Consider the following 18,977-nt stretch of genomic DNA (forward strand, 5'->3'; position numbering starts at 1 on the left):
GGGGCTGACATAGGCAGTGGCCTTCCTCACTGTGGATTGACAGCTCAATCCCAGCATTCAACTAAGACATTGGTCAGGCAACTCGAGAAATATTGCATGCAATTCTGCGCTCTCTCCTGTCAAAGCAATGCTGCAAAACGTGAACGGGTTCAGCAAAAAATTACAAGGATATTTCTGGGGTTGGAAGGTTTGAGCTAGAGGGAGAGGCTGAAACCCAAACATATAAATAGAAAGCAGGAATTTTCAGCATTGCTTTGCATGAGGCCCTCTGAAGATGTTACCCAGTAAGGTAATGAAACGTCTGGTAATGAACCTTTCAGCTCAACAAGCAAATCCAAATCCTCAACCTGAGCACCAATCTTCTCAAAACTCGCTAAGACGCTGAATAGAGTCAGAGAGATGTACAGCATGGAAACAAACCCTTCGGTCCAACCCGTCCACGCCGACCAGATATCCGCACCCAATCTAGTCCCACCTGCCAGCACCCAGCCCATATCCCTCCAAACCCTTCCTATTCATGTACCCATCCAAATGCTTCTTAAATGTTGCAATTGTACCAGCCTCCACCACATCCTCTGGCAGCTCATTCCGTACACGTACCACCCTCTGCATGAAAACATTGCCCCTTAGGTCTCTTTTATATTTTCCCCCTCTCATCCTAAACCTATGCCCTCTAGTTCTGGACTCCCCGATCACAGGGAAAAGACTTTGTCTATTTACCCTATCCATGCCCCTCATAATTTTGTAAACCTCTACAAGGTCACCCCTCAGCCTCCGATGCTCCAGGGAAAGCAGCCCCAGCCTGTTCAGCCTCTCCCTGTAGCTCAAATCCTCCAACCCTGGCAACATCCTTGTAAATCTTTTCTGAACCCTTTCAAGTTTCACAACATCTTTCCAATAGGAAGGAGACCAGAATTGCATGCAATATTCCAACAGTGGCCTAACCAATGTCCTGTACAGCCGCAACATGACCTCCCAACTCCTGTAGTCAGTACTCTGACCAATAAAGGAAAGCATACCAAACACCTCCTTCACTATCCTATCTACCTGCGACTCCACTTTCAAGGAGCTATGAACCTGCACTCCAAGGCCTCTTTGTTCAGCAACACTCTCTAGGACCTTACCATTTAGTGTATAAGTCCTGCTAAGATTTGCTTTCCCAAAATGCAGCACCTCGCATTTATCTGAATTAAACTCCATCTGCCACTTCTCAGCCCATTGGCCCATCTGATCAAGATCCTGTTGTACTCTGAGGTAACCTTCTTTGCTGTCCACTACACCTCCAATTTTGGTGTCACCTGCAAACTTACTAACTGTACCTCTTATGCTCGCATCCAAATCATTTACATGTATGACAAAAAGTACAGGACCCAGCACCGATCCTTGTGGCACTCCACTGGTCACAGGCGTCCAGTCTGAAAAACAACCCTCCACCACCACCCTGTGTCTCCTACCTTTGAGCCAGTTCTGTATCTAAATGGCTAGTTCTCCCTGTATTCCGTGAGATCTAACCTTGCTAATCAGTCTCCCATGGGGAACCTTGTCGAACGCCTTACTGAAGTCCATATAGATCACATCTACTGCTCTGCCCTCATCAATCCTCTTTGTTCTTTCAAAAAACTCAATCAAGTTTGTGAGACATGATTTCCCACGCACAAAGCCATGTTGACTATCTCTAATCAGTTCTTGCCTTTCCAAATACATGTATATCCTGTCCCTCAGGATTCCCTCCAACAACTTGCCCGCAACCAACGTCAGGCTCACTGGTCTGTAGTTCCCTGACTTGTCCTTACCACCTTTCTTAAAGAGTGGGACATGTTAGCCAACCTCCAGTCTTCCGACACCTCATCTGTGACTATCGATGATACAAATATCTCAGCAAGAGGCCCAGCAATCACTTCTCTAGTTTCCCACAGAGTTCTAGGGAACACCTGATCAGGTCCTCGGTATTTATCCACCTTTGTGCGTTTCAAGACATCCAGCACTTCCTCCTCTGTAATATGGACATTTTGCAAGGTGTCACCATCTACTTCCCTACAGTCTATATCTTCCATATCCTTTTCCACAGTAAATACTGATGCAAAATACTCATTTAGTATCTCACCCATTTTCTGTGGCTCCACACAAAGGCCGCCTTGCTGATCTTTGAGGGGCCCTATTCTCTCCCTAGTTACCCTTTTGTCCTTAATGTATTTGTAAACACCCTTTGGATTCTCCTTAATTCTATTTGCCAAAGCTATTTCATGTACCCTTTTTGCCCTCCTGATTTCCTTCTTAAGTATACTCCTACTTTCTTTATACTCTTCTAAGGATTCATTCGATCTATCCTGTCTATACATTTGCTTCCTCCTTTTTCTTAACCAAACCCTCAATTTCTTTAGTCATCCAGCACTCCCTATACCTACCAGCCTTTCCTTTCACCCTGACAGGAATATACTTTCTCTGGATTCTCATTATCTCACTGGGGCTGTTTTCCCTGGAGTGTTGGAGGCTGAGGAGTGACCTTACAGAGATTTCTGAAATCATAAGGGGCATGGATAGGGTAAATCTGGAGGGTCCAGAACTAGAGGACACAGGTTTGGGGTGAGAGCGGAAAGATATAAAAGGGACCTCAGGGGCAACCTTTTCACACAGAGGGTGGTACGTGTATGGAATGTGCTGCCAGTGGAAGTGGTGGAGGCTGGTACAATTGCAACATTTAAAAGGCATTTGGATGGGTATATGAAAGCAAGGGTTTAGGCGGATATTGGCCAAGTGCTGGCAAATGGGACTAGATTAGGTTGGATATCTGGTTGGCATGGATGGGTTGGACCAAAGGATCTGTTTCCGTGCTGTACATCTCTGACTCTGGGAACACTTAGAAGCAGTTAGAGTGTGCACCTTCCAATTAAAGCCTCAAAAGGATTGTTAGGTTCAATATCTATCTGAATCTGGAGTAGGTAATTTATGCACCTGCTTCCTTCTTTGAATGTGATCGCTGTTTTTTTTAAGGCTCCATCTGTACATGTCCCATGATGATACAAACTGTTGTTTAGATTTGATCTCTTCATTGATATGAAGTTTCAGAGCCTGGCATAGGCTGAAATGGATTAGGCCTGAACGTGTATAGAGCAGAAAGTATCTTCGTCTTGCATTTGAGCTCCTTTCTTATACAATTTAGATCACTTTGCAGTACACACAGATTCAGCAAATCTGTGTCTTGACCAAATTTCCCATCCTGCCTTGCTTCCACAATGCAGTCCTTCATAAGTCTTCAGTCAAAGTGTGATTTCTCTTCAAATGTTCCATGTGACTACACTGACACATGGCCTTTCTCTCCCACAGGAAGCTATTGGGGCCAGTTTGTTAGATACCTTCAAGAGGGAGCTGGATGTGCACCTTACAGCTAAAGGTGTGAAGGAGTGTGGGGAGAGGGCGGGAATAGAACCCTGAGGTTGTGTGTTCAGCCATGACCTTATTGAATAGTGGTGCAGGTTCGAAGGGCCAAATGGTCCTTCTATGTTTGTAAGCAAGCTGTATAACTTCACCCAGGAAAAATGAAACAATCACACAGTTTTAAAAAAAGAAATATGTTAAAAGGAAGTGCTAGCTTACAAGTCTCATCCTGGAACTTGATGGACAAGGAAGATGTCGTAATACATCAGGCTGAACATTAACCTACAAGTCCTTCCAACACATGCCAATGACAATAAGACAAGCATAAAATGTAGGAGCAGTAGTAGGCCATTCAGCCCACATAGTCTGTTCTGTCATTGAAGCAGATTGTAGGTGATCTGATAACCCTCAACTCCACTTTCCTGCCTTTTTCCCCATAACCCTTGATTCTCTTACAGATTAAAAATCTGGTGGGCAGCAGCAATGGGAGAGATTCCTGGTCAGCCATACACTGAAAAGAATATTGAAATCTCTACTTCAACTGACCATAGCTCCAGACCTTGCTGTGTACATGTACATGTTGTCTCAGCAGCATGGACTTCCTGACTGAACTGTAACACACCACCACCACCTGGTACAGAGTAGGAGCCTGGATACCGAACAGTTCATTTACTTACTGAATGAACTCTCTGGAGAGCCATGTCACTGTTTGGTATTGAGTTAAGGTTAAATTAATTACTGGTTAAGGAATTAACAAAACCAAGGCTCACTAGTCTCTCATGTTTGCAGACCAGTGGTCCAGTTTACCCATGAGGTTAATTCAATCCTCGCCTCCAATCAGTCATCTTCCCAAAGTCCCCCGAGCACGACTTGAGAATGAAAAGTTGCCATTTCTCCAGTTGAGTGAGAGGTTCCTTTAAAAATGAGTCCGAAGTACTTCTTAGGAACTTCCTTAGGCTCCACTAAAGAGCAGGTTCAGGGACTCGGTGACCTCAAAGACAAAGACAAAGCTCCTGTGTATAAATAGTCATTGGAGTTTGGAAGAATGAAAGGCAACTTTATCGAAACATATTCAATTCTTAGGGGATTTCACAGGGTCGATGTGGAGAGGCTGCTTCCAGTTGTGGGAGAGCCAAGGGTCAGAGGGCGTAATTTCAGAATAAGGGGTTGTAATGGTTGTAATGAGGTCAGCCAAATAGACCTCATAGAATACGAGTCCCCTGACTGGACCAGATTAATAATCCCCATCAAGGAGCCCTGACTGACAGGTGTGAAAAGGAGTGTCAGACGTCCTGGTCACTCTGAGAGATGGCTTTGAGGGATTCTCCAGATGTAAATAATAGATGGCTTAGTGATGGGATACGGGTTCTGTGGAGTTATTTCAGGATCACTCTTTTAAGACTGAGATAAGGAGGAATGTTTGTCCCTGAGAGTAGTGTATCAGTAGAATTCTCTACCACAGAGGATTATTGAGGCTGGGTCATTAAGAACATTCATGGCTGAGATCGACAGATCTCTAATCAGTTAGGGAATCCAGTGCTGTGGAAAATGGAGTTGAGGATTATTTAATCAGCCGTGATCTCGTTGAATGGCAGAGCGGACTCAATAGGCTGAATGGTCTACTTCTGCTTTGATGTCTTATGATTTATTTTGCCCAGTCACTGAAAGAGATCCTGCTGTGAGGAAGGTTATTCTGATGGAAACCAGTGCCCCCTGCTGGTAGAGAAGGCATGATGTTGTTGTTCAGAGAGAAGGATCAAAATGTTCTGTCTAACTCTCATTTTATATGAATGAACACGGACATTTGAAAAGCTCTGAGAGGTGTTTAATGCAGGCTAGTTCAGATTTTGTATCAACTGGTTGTGTGATTCAACCTAACTCCCACTCTAAATATAGATATTTCAACCATTTTCCTGTTCCTTATAATAACTAACCATTTCCTTGATTCCAATTTGAATGAGAAAATACAGGACCAGAACATACAGTCTTAAGCATTGTTCTAAGACAGTACGTGGATCTCTGACCTCATTGTCACTACTTAGATTTTTTTTTCTCTGTAGAATCAATCTTTCTCAGCCTTTAAATGTACAAACAACTGAGCATCCACATCGTGATAGTGTAGAGAATTCTAAAGATTCACACCCCATCAACCCACTATCCTGAACTTATAGTTCGAGATTCTTAATGAGATTGAAACTGGGCCCAGTTTCAGTGCCGATAGTTACGCTAAAACTGTGTATAACTGGACCAGGATTCCCCTTCCATGCCTTGCATTAAGAGCCAACATATCACTTAGCTTCTCAGTTGGTTGTTGTCCCAGTATACCAACCTTCTGTGTTCATATATAATGGATGTCAGCGAATGAACTTAATTTTAATTGTTTGATTTGTAAAAGGGAAGTTAAAAGTGAGTTTTAAAGATCTCTGATCGGGGCAACAGTCTGTCACATCTCCAAAAAATGGTAATTATTCACTGAATCTTCGAGCACAGGAGAAGGCCTATTGCCTGACTCGACATGTGTCAATTATCTGCTGGCTCCCGTAAACAAAACGAAAGGTTTATCCCTCTCTTCTGCCTTTCTCCACTCTCCTGTCTTTCTGCTTTCCTGGGAAAATCTTTTATTTTTCAAGTGTTTCTCAACTTTTCTTTCAGAAGTTATCATCTACTTCAGTCTCCTTTTCAAGCAACACATTTCACTTTGCAATAACATGCTTTGTTTAAAAAAAAAACTTCAAGCATCTTTCATTCAGTTCTTAGGTGAATTATATTTAACTCTGTGGTTTCTGGTCATTACATACCTACCAGTGGAGACAGTTACTGTTTATTTATTCATATCACTATCCTTTAGAATGTTGAATATCTCTATCTAATCTCCCCTTGACTAATTGACTTGCAGTTTCTCTGTCTCCATCTCTGAAATCCAATGTGGCAGGTTCCATTCTCCTTTCCAACCCATGCAACCCAAACTATTACTGTTCATAGCACTGGCGTTTGCTTCTTTGCCCTCTGTTTTATACCGTAGAATTACCGTAGAACCAAGTGTGCTTGACCTCTTGCGACTGATAATTTCATCGATAGCATTCAACAGATCTTGCATTGTTTCAGGATGACAAAGATCAGGGTCTGAATATTGAAGGGTGTATGACCTTCAAGAAAAATAGGAAGCTGTTTAAACATGGAAGAGTGGCACTGTCAATCTAGAATGGTATTTGTGCACTAGTTAGAGATGACTTTAAGTCAGAAGATCAGAATGTAGAATTGTTCTGGATGGAGATGAGAGAAAGTGAGGGAAAGAAATCATGAATGGAGTTGATCTACAAGCCTCTTAACAGTTTAGTGCAATGTGGGACCAAGTATACAAGAAAAAATATTGTGCACTTGTTATGATGGGATGGCAACAAATGTCTTTAATCTGCTTATAATTTGAAAAAATCCATCGGTCGTAATTAGATTCCCTACAGTGTGGAAACAGGCCATTTGGCCCAACAAATTCACACTAACCCCCCAAAGAGTAACCCACCCAGACCCATTTCCCTCTGACTAATGCACCAAACACTATAGGCAATTTAGCCTGGCCAATTCACCTGACCTGCACACCTTTGGATTGCGGGAGGAAACCGGAGGACCTAGAGGAAACCGACACAGACACGGGGAGAATGTGCAAACTCCACACAGACAGGGAATCTAGGTCCCTGGCACTCTGTCGCAGCAGTGCTAACCACTTAGCCACCGTACCACCCTAAAATCCTTAGGGTGTGGAAGCAAGCTATTTGGCCCATCAAATCCACACCAACCCTCCAAAGAGCATCCCACCCAGACCCACCCCATGTAACCCTGCATTTTCCAAGGCAAATCACCCAGTCTGCACATCTTTGGACTGTGAGAGGAAACCCATGCAGACACAGGGAGAATGTGCAAACTCCACACAGACAGTCACCCGAAGTTGGAATCGAACCTGGATCCCTGGTGCTGTGAGGCAGCAGTGCTAACCACTGAGCTACCGTGGATATTAGCACTAGCTAGATCAGGAGTCCACAGACACAAAAATGAAGCTGTCTGAAAAAGCTCAGCAGGTCTGGCAGCATCTGTGGAAAGAAAGCGGAATTAACGTTCCTGAATTCATCAGAACTGATTGTAGCTGATTGTGTTCATCGAATGCTTTTGAGATAATTTCCTAGACCAAAACATTCTGTAACTCACCAGAGAGTGGATTATATTAGACTTGATAATGTGTAACGTGACAGCATTAATTAATGATTTCAGCATTAAAGCATCCATTAGTAGCAGCATCTCCAATATGATTGAAACTTACATTCAGTTTAAAAGGGAGTAGTGTGGGTCTAAGACTAGTTGTTTAAACATAAATAAGGGCAAGTATTTGGGCATGAAAGCTGAGCTTGCTGAAGTGAACTGGTATATGAGGCTAGAGATGAATCGTAGAGACGCAGCAGTAGATATTTTAGGTGAAATTTCAGATATTTCAAACATACATCTGTCCTTCTGGTTGGAGATCCTCTGTGTTGCTTGGGAAAGTTAAAATGGCAGCAATCACTTCTTGAATCACTGACAGCCAAATCTATATTTAATTGCCACTACCAGTAAGATTTTTAATCTGGATGGGCAGAGTGACCCCTTTTCTGGAGGTGAGTGGTAGTGTAACCAACTGACAGATCACTTACAATGTAACATTCTGTGGTAATTGAATTGTGAGATTCCTATGTAGGACGGGCAACTTTTTCAATTGTGGTTACAAGTCTAGTTCTGTGTCTGGGGATTATAATTGGTTGCTGTTCTTTATGTTAAACGTTCTTTATGTTAAATTTCTCTTTTTCAGGAGAGAAGAAAAGAGTTTGAGATGAATCTTATGAAGACAGGCCTTGAACTGGAAACTGAAAATAAGGATGTAAGTGAAAGTCACTTTTATTCCATCATCTGATTATTGGCTGATGATCTAGGGCTGATGTCATTCTTCAGAGAAATTAGGCATGTCCGATAAATGCTGCATTGTGTGAATGAATAAATTTAATAAACCTTAGGAATACCCTTTACTTCTGCCTCCTTTCTTTGAGACATAGTTTAAAATCCATTTCAATCTCCTTCAGCTTAACTAGAGCCATTTTATTTGTCAGATTCCACACTTGCAAAGTGCCATGGGGCATTTTTCTAAATTCGCGGTGCTATATAAATGTAACTTGTCATTGTTCTCAATTTATAGCAAACCCTAATGGAAGCTGGCTGAGAACTCTGTTCCACTGGATTAGACTTGATTGGCAATACAGTGGATTCTTCACTTAAGCACAAGAGTGGAGCTTACACGGTACTTTAGACAGAACAGGGGCAGCTCGTGGTTTGTGAATCATTGAACAGGTCCCCAGCTGCTCACTTGAAAACAAAGGAGGGAACATGGAATTGGGATTATTTGCAATAGCTACACACAGAGGGTATTCAGTAAAGATGGGAGTTTTAAATTGTATGTGTTTCTGATGTATCAATGAGTCCTGAAAATATGCAATCTGAATTATTTTGGAACAAATCTTCAATAACATGAAATCCAGGTGGTGTTAGTAGAGACACTGTTGGAGTATTGGGCATGTGATTCTGGAAGCTTGTGTTGGAATCCCAGGGAGTGGATGATCAGACCTAAGACACCAGTGAGATAGGGGCTCCCTCTCTAGAAACAGTGTGGGTCCTCAGCAGTTCCAGAAGACAACGCAGCACCATTTTCTCAAAGGCAGCTAGAGACCGGCAATAAATGCTGGTTGAGACAGTGACACCCACTTCCATGATTGAATTAAACAAGGAGCAAACTACTGTAGATGATGGAATCTGAACTGAAAACAAAAAATGCTGGAGATCGCAGTGGGTCAAGCAGCATCCATGGAGAGAGAGAGCAAGCTAATGTTTCGAGTGTAACAAAGAATCATCTAGATGCAAAACTTTATCTTGTTTTCTCTCCATGGATGCTGCCTGACCAGCTGCAATCTTCAGTATTTTTGGTTTTCAATAACAAAAGAAAATGGTCCTCCAGCCATATTTGAAACAAACACCTCTGTCTGACACCCCCCCCCCCCCCCCCACCCCCCCAGGATGATGGAAAAGAACAAGCAGCTCGATGAAAGATAGTATTGCTGATAGCACTGCCATGAAATAGAAACATGGGAAATAGGAGCAGCAGGAGGCCATTCAGCCCCTCACGCCTGCTCTGCCATTCAATATAATCATGGCTGGTAATCCAACTCAATACCCTGTTCCCAATTTCTCCACAGATCTTTTGATCCCTTTAGCCCAAAGAATTGTGTCTATCTCGTGTCTGCGTGGGTTTCCTCCGGGTGCTCCGATTTCCTCCCTCAGCCCAAAGATGTGCAGGTTAGGTGAGTTGGCCGTGCTAAATTGCCCGTAGGGTTCTGGGATATGTAGGTTAGGTGCATTAGTCAGGGCAAATGTAGAGTAGGGGAGTGGGTCTGGGTGAGTTACTCTTTGAAGTGCCGCTGTGGACTTGTTGGGTCAAATGGCCTGTTTCCACACTGTAGGGATTAGAGATTTTGAGAAGATTTGTAGCTCAGGTTGAGGTTTTGGATGTAGGTTTGCTCGCTGAGATGCAAGATTCATTTCCAGACATTTCGTTACCATACTAGGTAACATCTTCAGTGGACCTCAGGCAAAGCAATGCTGAAGATTCCTGCTTTCTATTTATATGTTTTGGCTTCTTTAGGTTGGTGCGGTCAACCCAAAGAAGCCCAAACATATAAATAGAAAGCAGGAATTTTCAGCATTGCTTCGCCTGAGGCCCACTGAAGATGTTACCTAGTAGGGTAACGAAATGTCTGGAAATAAATCCTGCAGCTCAGTGAGCTAACCTACATTCAAAACTGTCGGGATTCTATGATTCTATCTCCTTCTTGAAAACACTACAATGTTTTGGGTCTCTGCGGCACAGAATTCCACAGGCTCACCACTCTCTGGATGAAGAAACGTCTTACCTCAGTCCTAAGAGGCCTGCCTTATATCATTAGACTATCCCCAAGGTTCTGAACTCCCTGATCATTGGGAACATCCTCCCTGCAATTACCCTGTGTAGATCCATTCATATTTTATACGTTTCCATGAAACCTTTGCTCCTTTTTATAAACTCCAGTGTAATATTGTCTTAACCGATCCAACCTCTCTTCATAAAACAAGTAAAATGAAAAGATAAAACAAAAGAACTGCAGGAACTGGAAATCAGAAACAACAACAGAAATCACAGGAAAAATACAGCTGATCTGGCAGCATCTGTGGAGAGAAAGCGGAGTTAATGTTTCAAGTCCAGTGACCCTTCTGAAGAAGTCTCTCTTCAGACCTCAGTCCTGCCATCTCAGGAATCAGTCTGGTAACCTTCACTGCCCTCCCTCCAGGACATCCTTCCTCAAATAATGGGATCAAAAGTGCACACCATGACCATGAGGGTCAGTGAAGAACTGAGTGGGAGATGGCCACCAGGAAGTTGTGTATTCACGTCAGGCAGCAGGGAAGACTGGGATAGAAAGCAGTTCCCATTAGGGCAGACCTGTTATATGTAGGGCCCCTCATTTTTGGGTGTAATTGTGTGTAATGCCCATAACAGGTTTGAGCAATTTCATGCTGTGTTTTTGGCAGTCACCAAAATACTCCTGGCTTTCCGGCACCACATGCAAACTGTGTGTTGCGCTGCAGAATTTATAGCTGTCTTTAATCAGGCTTCGATTAGTGGATCCAATGGAACATTTGTTCTAAACTACAGATGTAAGGATTGGGAGAACTCATTCAGTATTTCATTATGCCTCAGTGATAGTATCTCTACCCTTGAACCAAAAGGCCAGGGTTCAAGATCCACCTGTCTCAGAGGTGTGTAATAACATCTCTGAAAAGGTTGATGAGAAAATAGTTTGTTTTTAAATTATGCTTCCTGCATTAGGGAAAAGATTGACAGAACAACATAGGAAGGTCAATTGATTGTTCACACCCTCGAGCCTGTTCGGTCAGAGTTCAATAAAGCTGGCTAAATTTGGGACACTCTCATCTTCCTGGTTGATGTCACTGTCAGACATGGGGAGCAGAGGGTGTGTATGACATATTAGTTCTGAAAGAGTTAATGCTGAGCTCCTCTAGTCTGATGTCTCCCAGCCTCTGAACAGAGAATCAATCAGACTCTAGCATGGTCTCAGATGCCATGCTATGGGTGTCCACCTCTTCTTAGTAATAGTTAATATGCCTCAGAGATAGATTGATAGAGTTGTAAAGCACAGAACAGTCCAACACATCCATGCTAACCAGATATCCTAAGTTAATCTAGTCCCATTTGCCCATATCCCTCTAAACTCTTCCTATTCATATACCCATCCAAATGCCTTTTAAATGTTCTAATTGTACTAGCCTCTACCACTTCCTGTGGCAGCTCATTCCATACACACATCACCTTCTGTGTGAAAAAGCTGCCTGTTAGGTCCCAGTTATTGTAACCTGAGATGTAAGAAACCACATTGTTATGAAAAGGCAAGCTGAGAGCTGTTTGTGACCCATCCTCCATTACTGAACAGCCCCTTAGACTGGCTTTGGAAGGAGAATTGGTGGCAGCACTCAATCCTGACCACAAACCACCAAGACATCACAGAGTGTATAAAATGGAGCTGCACTTTAAACCAAGATGATTTATACATTTCCAGGATTCAGAAGACGGGAAAACGTACTTCACGAAGATTCATGCTCCTTGGGATGTTTTGGCCACCTATGCAGAGGTTATGCACATTAAAGTGCCTATTAAAGAAAACGATATTCCCCAAGCGAGAGAGAACCCATTTGACTGGTTGTTGAAACCATTTCGACTGAATCCAGCAATAATAAACCCTGAACCAGATTACTTCACGGCACCTTTCAGTAAACAGCGGCAGGAGCTTTTCCTCATTAATGACCAAGAGACTTTCTTCTCGCCCTCGACTCGCAACCGGATTGTAAGTACAATCAGTTTAAACCATTTGCTTTTGATACAGCATTTTGAGTGTTACTTAACTTAGATGACTTTGTTCTGACTTCAGTATACCCCTCTTTGCTGCACTGATCTATTTGCACCAATGCAAACCACTGTAGAGACACAAAGGATGTCAGGTCAGCTGTATAATCTCATATTTATTGAAAGCAGCTGCTTGATCTCATTAATATTTTCTCCTTGCTTTCTCAACAGCATTCTGCAATAATCTAATTTATAATTATCAATCAGTTTGTTTTCTTTGCACTATGGAGCACTGGATTTGAATAGGGTTTCGACTTTAACAGCATTTTTGAAGTGGAACTTTGTGGTTTTTTTCCTAAAGCTGCAAGCATTATTATGAATTTCCAAATCCTCTCCCATGCTGTAAAGGGCATCTGTGTTGTACACTTATTCATTATCTTTCGATTCATACTCCAGGTGTATTACATTCTCTCTCGATGCAAGTATGCGACAGAAGATGGGAAGAGGAAATTTGGGATTAAGAGATTACTCAACAATGGCACATACACGGCTGCTTTCCCACTTCATGACGTATGTATTCTGTTTGGTAAAGATAGCGTGCTTCTGCCTAAATCCTATTGTTGTGTTTAAACCTCTCAGTTGATTTTTCAGAGATTTAAAAAATATGCATCATATTACGTTTGTAATAAAATGTATCATCTGTGCTTCTTTAATGGCTGAATCTTGAGGACACTGGTGGACTGGACACGTGCAGGAACACTTTGATGTTCTGGCAGTCTTACCTTAGTCTCAAAATTACACATCTCTGGAGGATATTGCCAGCTAGTGTCAGTCAGTCAGTCACCTCCCACACTCTGCTCCTAAGCACAGTCTTGCTAAGACCGAACGTAGCAATAAGTGTTGTACATATAGGGAAGGAGAGAGTATTAGGGAACGAATAAGGAGTGGACCTGGGTATTGCAGGAGAAACAGTCCCTTGCGAAAGTTGAAAGGGAATTCATTCTGTACAATTCCTTTATGTTCTTTCACTTTAGTATTCTATTTCTCCCCTCCCCACTTCCAATTATACTATGGTTTGTAGGTCAGCATATACAAACATACCTCTATCCTCATAGGTAAAAGAGTCTTGCACATCAGGTTAAAAGCCAAGGCTGAAGCATTTGCATCCACCTTCAGTAGAAGTGCCATGTGGATGATCTATCTCAGCCTCCTCCAGTGGTCCCCAGCATCACAGATACCAGTCTTCAGCCAATTCGATTCACTCCTCACGATGTCAAGAAACAACTGGAGGCACTGGATACTGCAAAGGCTATGGGCCCTGACAACTTTCCAGAGTTGTGCTCCACAATACACCCTAGCCAAGATCTTCTCGTACAGTAACAACATTGGCATCTACCCAACAATGTGCAAAATTGCACAGATTATGTCCTGTACACAAAAAGGATCAGGCCAAAACCAACCCAGGTTGTTAACGTCCCATCAGTGTATTCTCGATCATCAGTAAAGTGATGGAAGGTGTCATCAACAGTGCTGTCAAGCAGCAGGTGCTCAGCAATAACCTGCTCAATGACACCCAGTTTGGGTTCCGCCAGGGCCACTCCGCTCCTGACCTCAGTGCTGCCTTCATCCAAACACAGAAACAGAGCTGAACTCAAGAGGGAAGTGAGAGTGACTGCCCCTGACATCAGGGTAGCAATTGACCAAATGTGGAATCAAGGAGGCCTGGTAAATCTGAAGTCAATGTGGTTCAGGCGAAAACTCTCCTTTGGTTGGAGTTATACCTGGCACATGAGCAGTTGGTCATGGTTGTGGGAGGTCAGTCATCTCAGCTCCAGGACATCGCTGCAGGATTTCCTCAGGGTAGTGTCCCAGGCCCAACCATCTTCAGCTGATTCTTCCTTCCTTCTATTGTAAGGTCAAAAGTGGAAGTGTTTATTGCACAAAGTTCAATGTCAGATACCAAACAGTCCCAGCCCTCTCGTGTTTAGCACAAGTTCTGGTCACTCTGTTACAGAAAGAATATCATTAAGCTGGAGAAGTTTCAGAGGAGACTTTCCAGGATGTTGCCGGGAATGGAAGGTTTGTGTTTTAAAGAAAGGCTGAGACTTTTTTCACTGGAGCACGGAAGATTGAGGGGTGACCTTATCGAGGTTTGTAAAATCATGAGGGGTATAATTAAGGTGTCTTTTCCCTAGGATGGGGGATTTCAATACAAGGGGGCACATTTTTAAGGTGAGAGGAGGAAGATTTAAAAAAGACATGAGGGGCAATTTCTTAAACCCAGTGGCTCACGTGTGGAACAAACGTCCAGAGGAAGTGGTGGATGTGGGTACTGTTACAATGTTTAAAAGACGTTTGAGTAAGTACATGATTTGGAGGGATATGGGCCAGGAACAGGCAGGTGGGACTAATTTAGTTTGGGATTGTGCTCAGCAAGGACTGGTTGGACGGAAGGGTCTGTTTCCCTTCTTTCCCCCACTGTTCAACAGCTTGAGGGTTTCCATTGATCAGAATGAGATGTATAAATATGTTAGCTACAACAACAGGTCAGACACTGGGGATTTGATGACAATTAGCTCACCTTCTGACTCCTCAAAGCCTTGTCCACCATCTACAAGGCACAAGTCAGGAGTGTGATGGAATATTACTGGATGAGTGCAGCTCCAATGAGACTCAAGAAGCTTGACACTGTTCAAGGAGAAACATCGTACTTGATTGGCACCACATCTGCAAACACATACTCCCTCCACCATCAAGGTTCAGTAGCAGCAATGTGCACCAGCTATAAATGCAAAAGCAAATCAACAAACCTCCTTGGACAATATCTTCTGAAACCATGACCCCACTCCCATCTAGAAGGGCAAAGACAGCAGATACATGGGAACACCACCCCCTCCAAGTTTTCTTGACATCTAACTTGGAAATACCTCACCATTCCTTCACTGTCACTGGGTCAAATCCTGGAAATGCCTCTCTAAAAGCACTATGCTGTACCGACACCAAATGGAAAGTAATGGCTCAAGAACGCTGCTGACCATCACCTTCACAAGACCCAACTAGGGAGAGGCAAACAACACCAACCCAGCCAGCGAGGCCCACTCTCCGTGACTAAATTGAAGGGAAAAGCCTAGAGCGGAAATGTAGTTTTGGTGTCAGTTATGTACATTAAAGGTTCAGTTTCTGAAAGGGTTCCTTGTGTCACTTCAGTCAAAGGCATCTCTATAACTTGACGTTCAAACACACTACGTCAAATGTCACTGAAGTCTGGAAACATTGGTTTTGTTTAAACAGCAGGGATTTTATCCCGTGCTCTTCCTGAAGGCAGACAGGCAGGCAGGCAAATGTGTTCTGATCTTACCATCCTTTGAAGCAGCCCCATTCGTCACCGATCTGTGGCTTTGATCAGTTATCAGACTTTACCAAAATATAATGTTGTTCCTGCATCCCTGGAGCAGGTTCAGCACCACCCCAGCTAGCCCACAAGTGGGTTATAGTTTGCTGTATTTCACTTGGTTGTGCCAAGTCCTGTTCCCTGTGCCAGTGAAAATATTAACATTGATTTCTCGCCAGCCACCACCTTCTGACTAATATTTGGTGTTTGCGTTTGAAGTCAGCTGTGTTTGCCTCGAGCTTTGAGACCCTTCACGTCAACAACAAGACAGCTTTTCAACTGTGCATGAGGATCTGACTGCTCTACTTGAACACCACCCCTCTGGTTTATCTACCCCTTCATCTCTGTCCTTCATCACATTATTATATGTGTTGTAACTCGAATCCATTGAAAGTTTACTTGATTGTTGGACAGAAGTTAAGTTGAATCAGGCCAGCAGATTGAGAAAGTTGAATTGAAGAAGTCATCACTGTTATGTATGAACATTTTTTGAACCATTGTAGTCCATTTTGCGTAGGTACCTCTAAGTTGCCGTTCGGGAGAGAATTACAAGGTTTTGACCCAGCGACACTGAAGGAACACTGATATATTTCCTATTCAGAATGGTGAGTGGCTTCGAAGAGAACTTGTGGGTGGTGGTGTTCCCATTTCTCTGCTGCCCTTGTCTTTCTAGGTGGTAGTGTTTGTGGGTTTGGAAGGTGCTGTCTAAGGATCTTTGGTGAATTTCTGCAGTGCATCCTGTAGGCGGTACATGCTGCTGCAACTGAGTGTCAGTGGTGAAGGGAGTGGATGTTTATGGATGTGATGCCAATCAAATGGGTTGCTTTGTCCTGAATGGTATCAAGCTTCTTGAGTCTTGCTAGTGCTGCACAAATTCTGGAGTGGGGCATATTCCATCATACTCCTGACCTGTGCCTTGTAGATGGTGGATAGGCACTAGGGAGTGAAAAGGTGAGTTACTGACTGCAGAATACCTAGCCTCTGACCTGCTCTTATAGCCATAGTATTTATCTGGCTAGTCCAGTTCAGTTGCTGGTCCATGGTAATGCCCTCAGGATGTTGATAGTGGGGGAGTCAATGGTGTAAGACCAGAATCAAATCAGCCTTAATCAGGTTTGAAGAGCTAAATTGCCTACAGTTCCTAACTTGTATGTACGTATGACAGGAGAAAGTGAGGTCTGCAAATGCTGGAGATCAGAGCTGGAAATGTGTTGCTGGAAAAGCGCAGCAGGTCAGGCAGCATCCAGGGAACAGGAGAATCGATGTTTCGGGCATAAGCCCTTCTTCAGGACTTACAAAGTAACAGCAAATAGTTTTACATCAGGGCAGCGTGGGGCTTAGAGGGAACTTTCAAGTGATGTTGTCCCCAAGCATCTGCTGCTGTTGTCCCTCTAGGTGTTAAAGTCACTGTTTGAGAGGTACAATCAAACAAGCCTTAACTTTCAAAATCCCACAGGTATATTCAGACAAGTATATTTTCATCTTTGCTTTGCAGTAAAAATCAAGGTTTGCGTAAAGATTTGTAGCTCGGGTGCTGTAGTTGTGGGTTTGTTGTGGATTTACAGATGTTCTGTCCCCTGTCTCGGTGACATCTTCAGTGCTTTGGAGCCTCCTGTGGAGAGCTGCTGTACGGTGTCTTCTGGGATTTATTTGGTTCCGTTCCTGCTGCTTCCAGTTGCTGGTTCTGTTTGTTTGTTGTAGTGGCCGGTATATTGGGTCCAAGTCAATCTGCTTCTTGATGGAGTCTGTGGCTGAGTGCCACGGACAAACAGGCAGACAACTAGCAATCCGTATCCACGAACACCAACTAGCCACTAAACGCCACGACCAGCTGTCCCAAGTAGGCACACACACACATGACAAGGACCACAAATTTGCCTGGGACAATACAACAATCATGGGACAAGCTAAACAAAGGACAGCCAGAGGATTTCTAGAAACATGGTACTGAACCACGACTTTACCAACAAGCACATAGATCTGGACCCAATATACCGGCCACGACAAGAAACAACCGGAACCGGTAACTGGAAGCACCAAAAATGGAACCAAATAAATCCCAGAAGACACAGTACAGCAGCGCTTCACAGGAGGCTCCAAAGCTCTGAAGATGTCACCGAGACAGGGGACGGAACATCTGCAAATCAGCTTCCCAACTCAGCGAGCATACCCACAACCATGCTGTAAAAAAATACTTACTGCTCATTAATTGAAATCTCAGAAATCTGATTTCTGTTTCCAGTTGCTTTATTCAGAACAAGTGACCAGCTCTCAGTAGAGAAGTACTTAGTCATATTAATTTCTAAATTTGAAAAAAGAAATAATTTTGAGTACCATAGAAGGTTTTCAGATCTACTTCAACACAAGCCGTATGTAGCAAATTTGTTACCAGACTGATGATATTGTTGCAAAGTAAGCTCCCATTATTATACAATAAACGTGTGCGGTGCTGATGCACACTTTTCAGAAGAATGAACTCTTAGCAATATAATCCATTGGACATGAATGAAGTGGCAGCTTTTGATGCATTTTATTTATGTTAAGAGATTTAAATTAAAGCAAGGACTCAGGAATGACATTTTTAAATTGGCAGGTTGATTTAAATCTTTATATCATTTTGATCACAGGTTCTGCCTGTGCTTATGTACAGTTCACTGCGCGAGCTAAATATGGCAGCCAGCAGTGACTCTGAATTAACCAAACGATCTGTGTCAATATTGAATTCTTAATTCCTACTCTGGATTTATGCTCACTCAGAAAGTTGACTCCTAAATCGTGTTACTGGCTCTTTCAGACTTGTACACTGAACTGAAAATTCACTGAATGAACTGGTGAGGCACTGATGTCAGATACTGCAATTAAGCAGCCACTGAAATTATTGTGTGATTGAACTACTGTTCCCCATGCTTTGCTTTTAATAAAAGGAGGTATAATTTATGGATGTGCATAGAATGCTGGCCTCACCAGTGAAGCCCACATCCCATGAATAAATCAGCACAAATATCTGCATACATTTGATTTGCCTTCAGAAGTCAGGTTTCTACATGCATACGTAGAGAATTTCCAGCTACTAGAAATGAACCACACTGTGAGCCCTAATGGTAATCTTATATTGGTCATTAGATATCATTCCTGACACACTCTGGATTATTTAGCAAGTGCTGTCCAATAATAGAATCACATATGATCATAGACATCAAGTTTTCAGAGTTGGGGACAGTGCAATCAGTACTTTGCCTCTTTTGA

The 18,977-nt window shown here is 43.0% G+C and overlaps 1 protein-coding gene across 9 annotated transcripts in view; it reads left to right on the forward strand.

Moving 5' to 3' along the window:
* The window catches only part of ano5a (anoctamin 5a), a 205,644-nt gene that overhangs the window by 128,697 nt on the left and 57,970 nt on the right, over nucleotides 1-18,977 (forward strand). For all 9 annotated transcript variants that reach the window (XM_043705404.2, XM_087996280.1, XM_087996279.1 and 6 more), the window contains 3 exons: nucleotides 8,210-8,278; nucleotides 12,057-12,341; nucleotides 12,797-12,910. In XM_043705404.2, the coding sequence (XP_043561339.2) occupies nucleotides 8,210-8,278; nucleotides 12,057-12,341; nucleotides 12,797-12,910 (468 nt within the window). The remainder of the gene's footprint in view (nucleotides 1-8,209; nucleotides 8,279-12,056; nucleotides 12,342-12,796; nucleotides 12,911-18,977) is intronic.

This window comes from Chiloscyllium plagiosum, unplaced genomic scaffold (assembly GCF_037043375.1).
Source record: "Chiloscyllium plagiosum isolate Xiang-an unplaced genomic scaffold, Cpla_swu_hap1 HiC_scaffold_18, whole genome shotgun sequence".
In the NCBI taxonomy this organism is placed as follows: Eukaryota; Metazoa; Chordata; class Chondrichthyes; order Orectolobiformes; family Hemiscylliidae; genus Chiloscyllium; species Chiloscyllium plagiosum.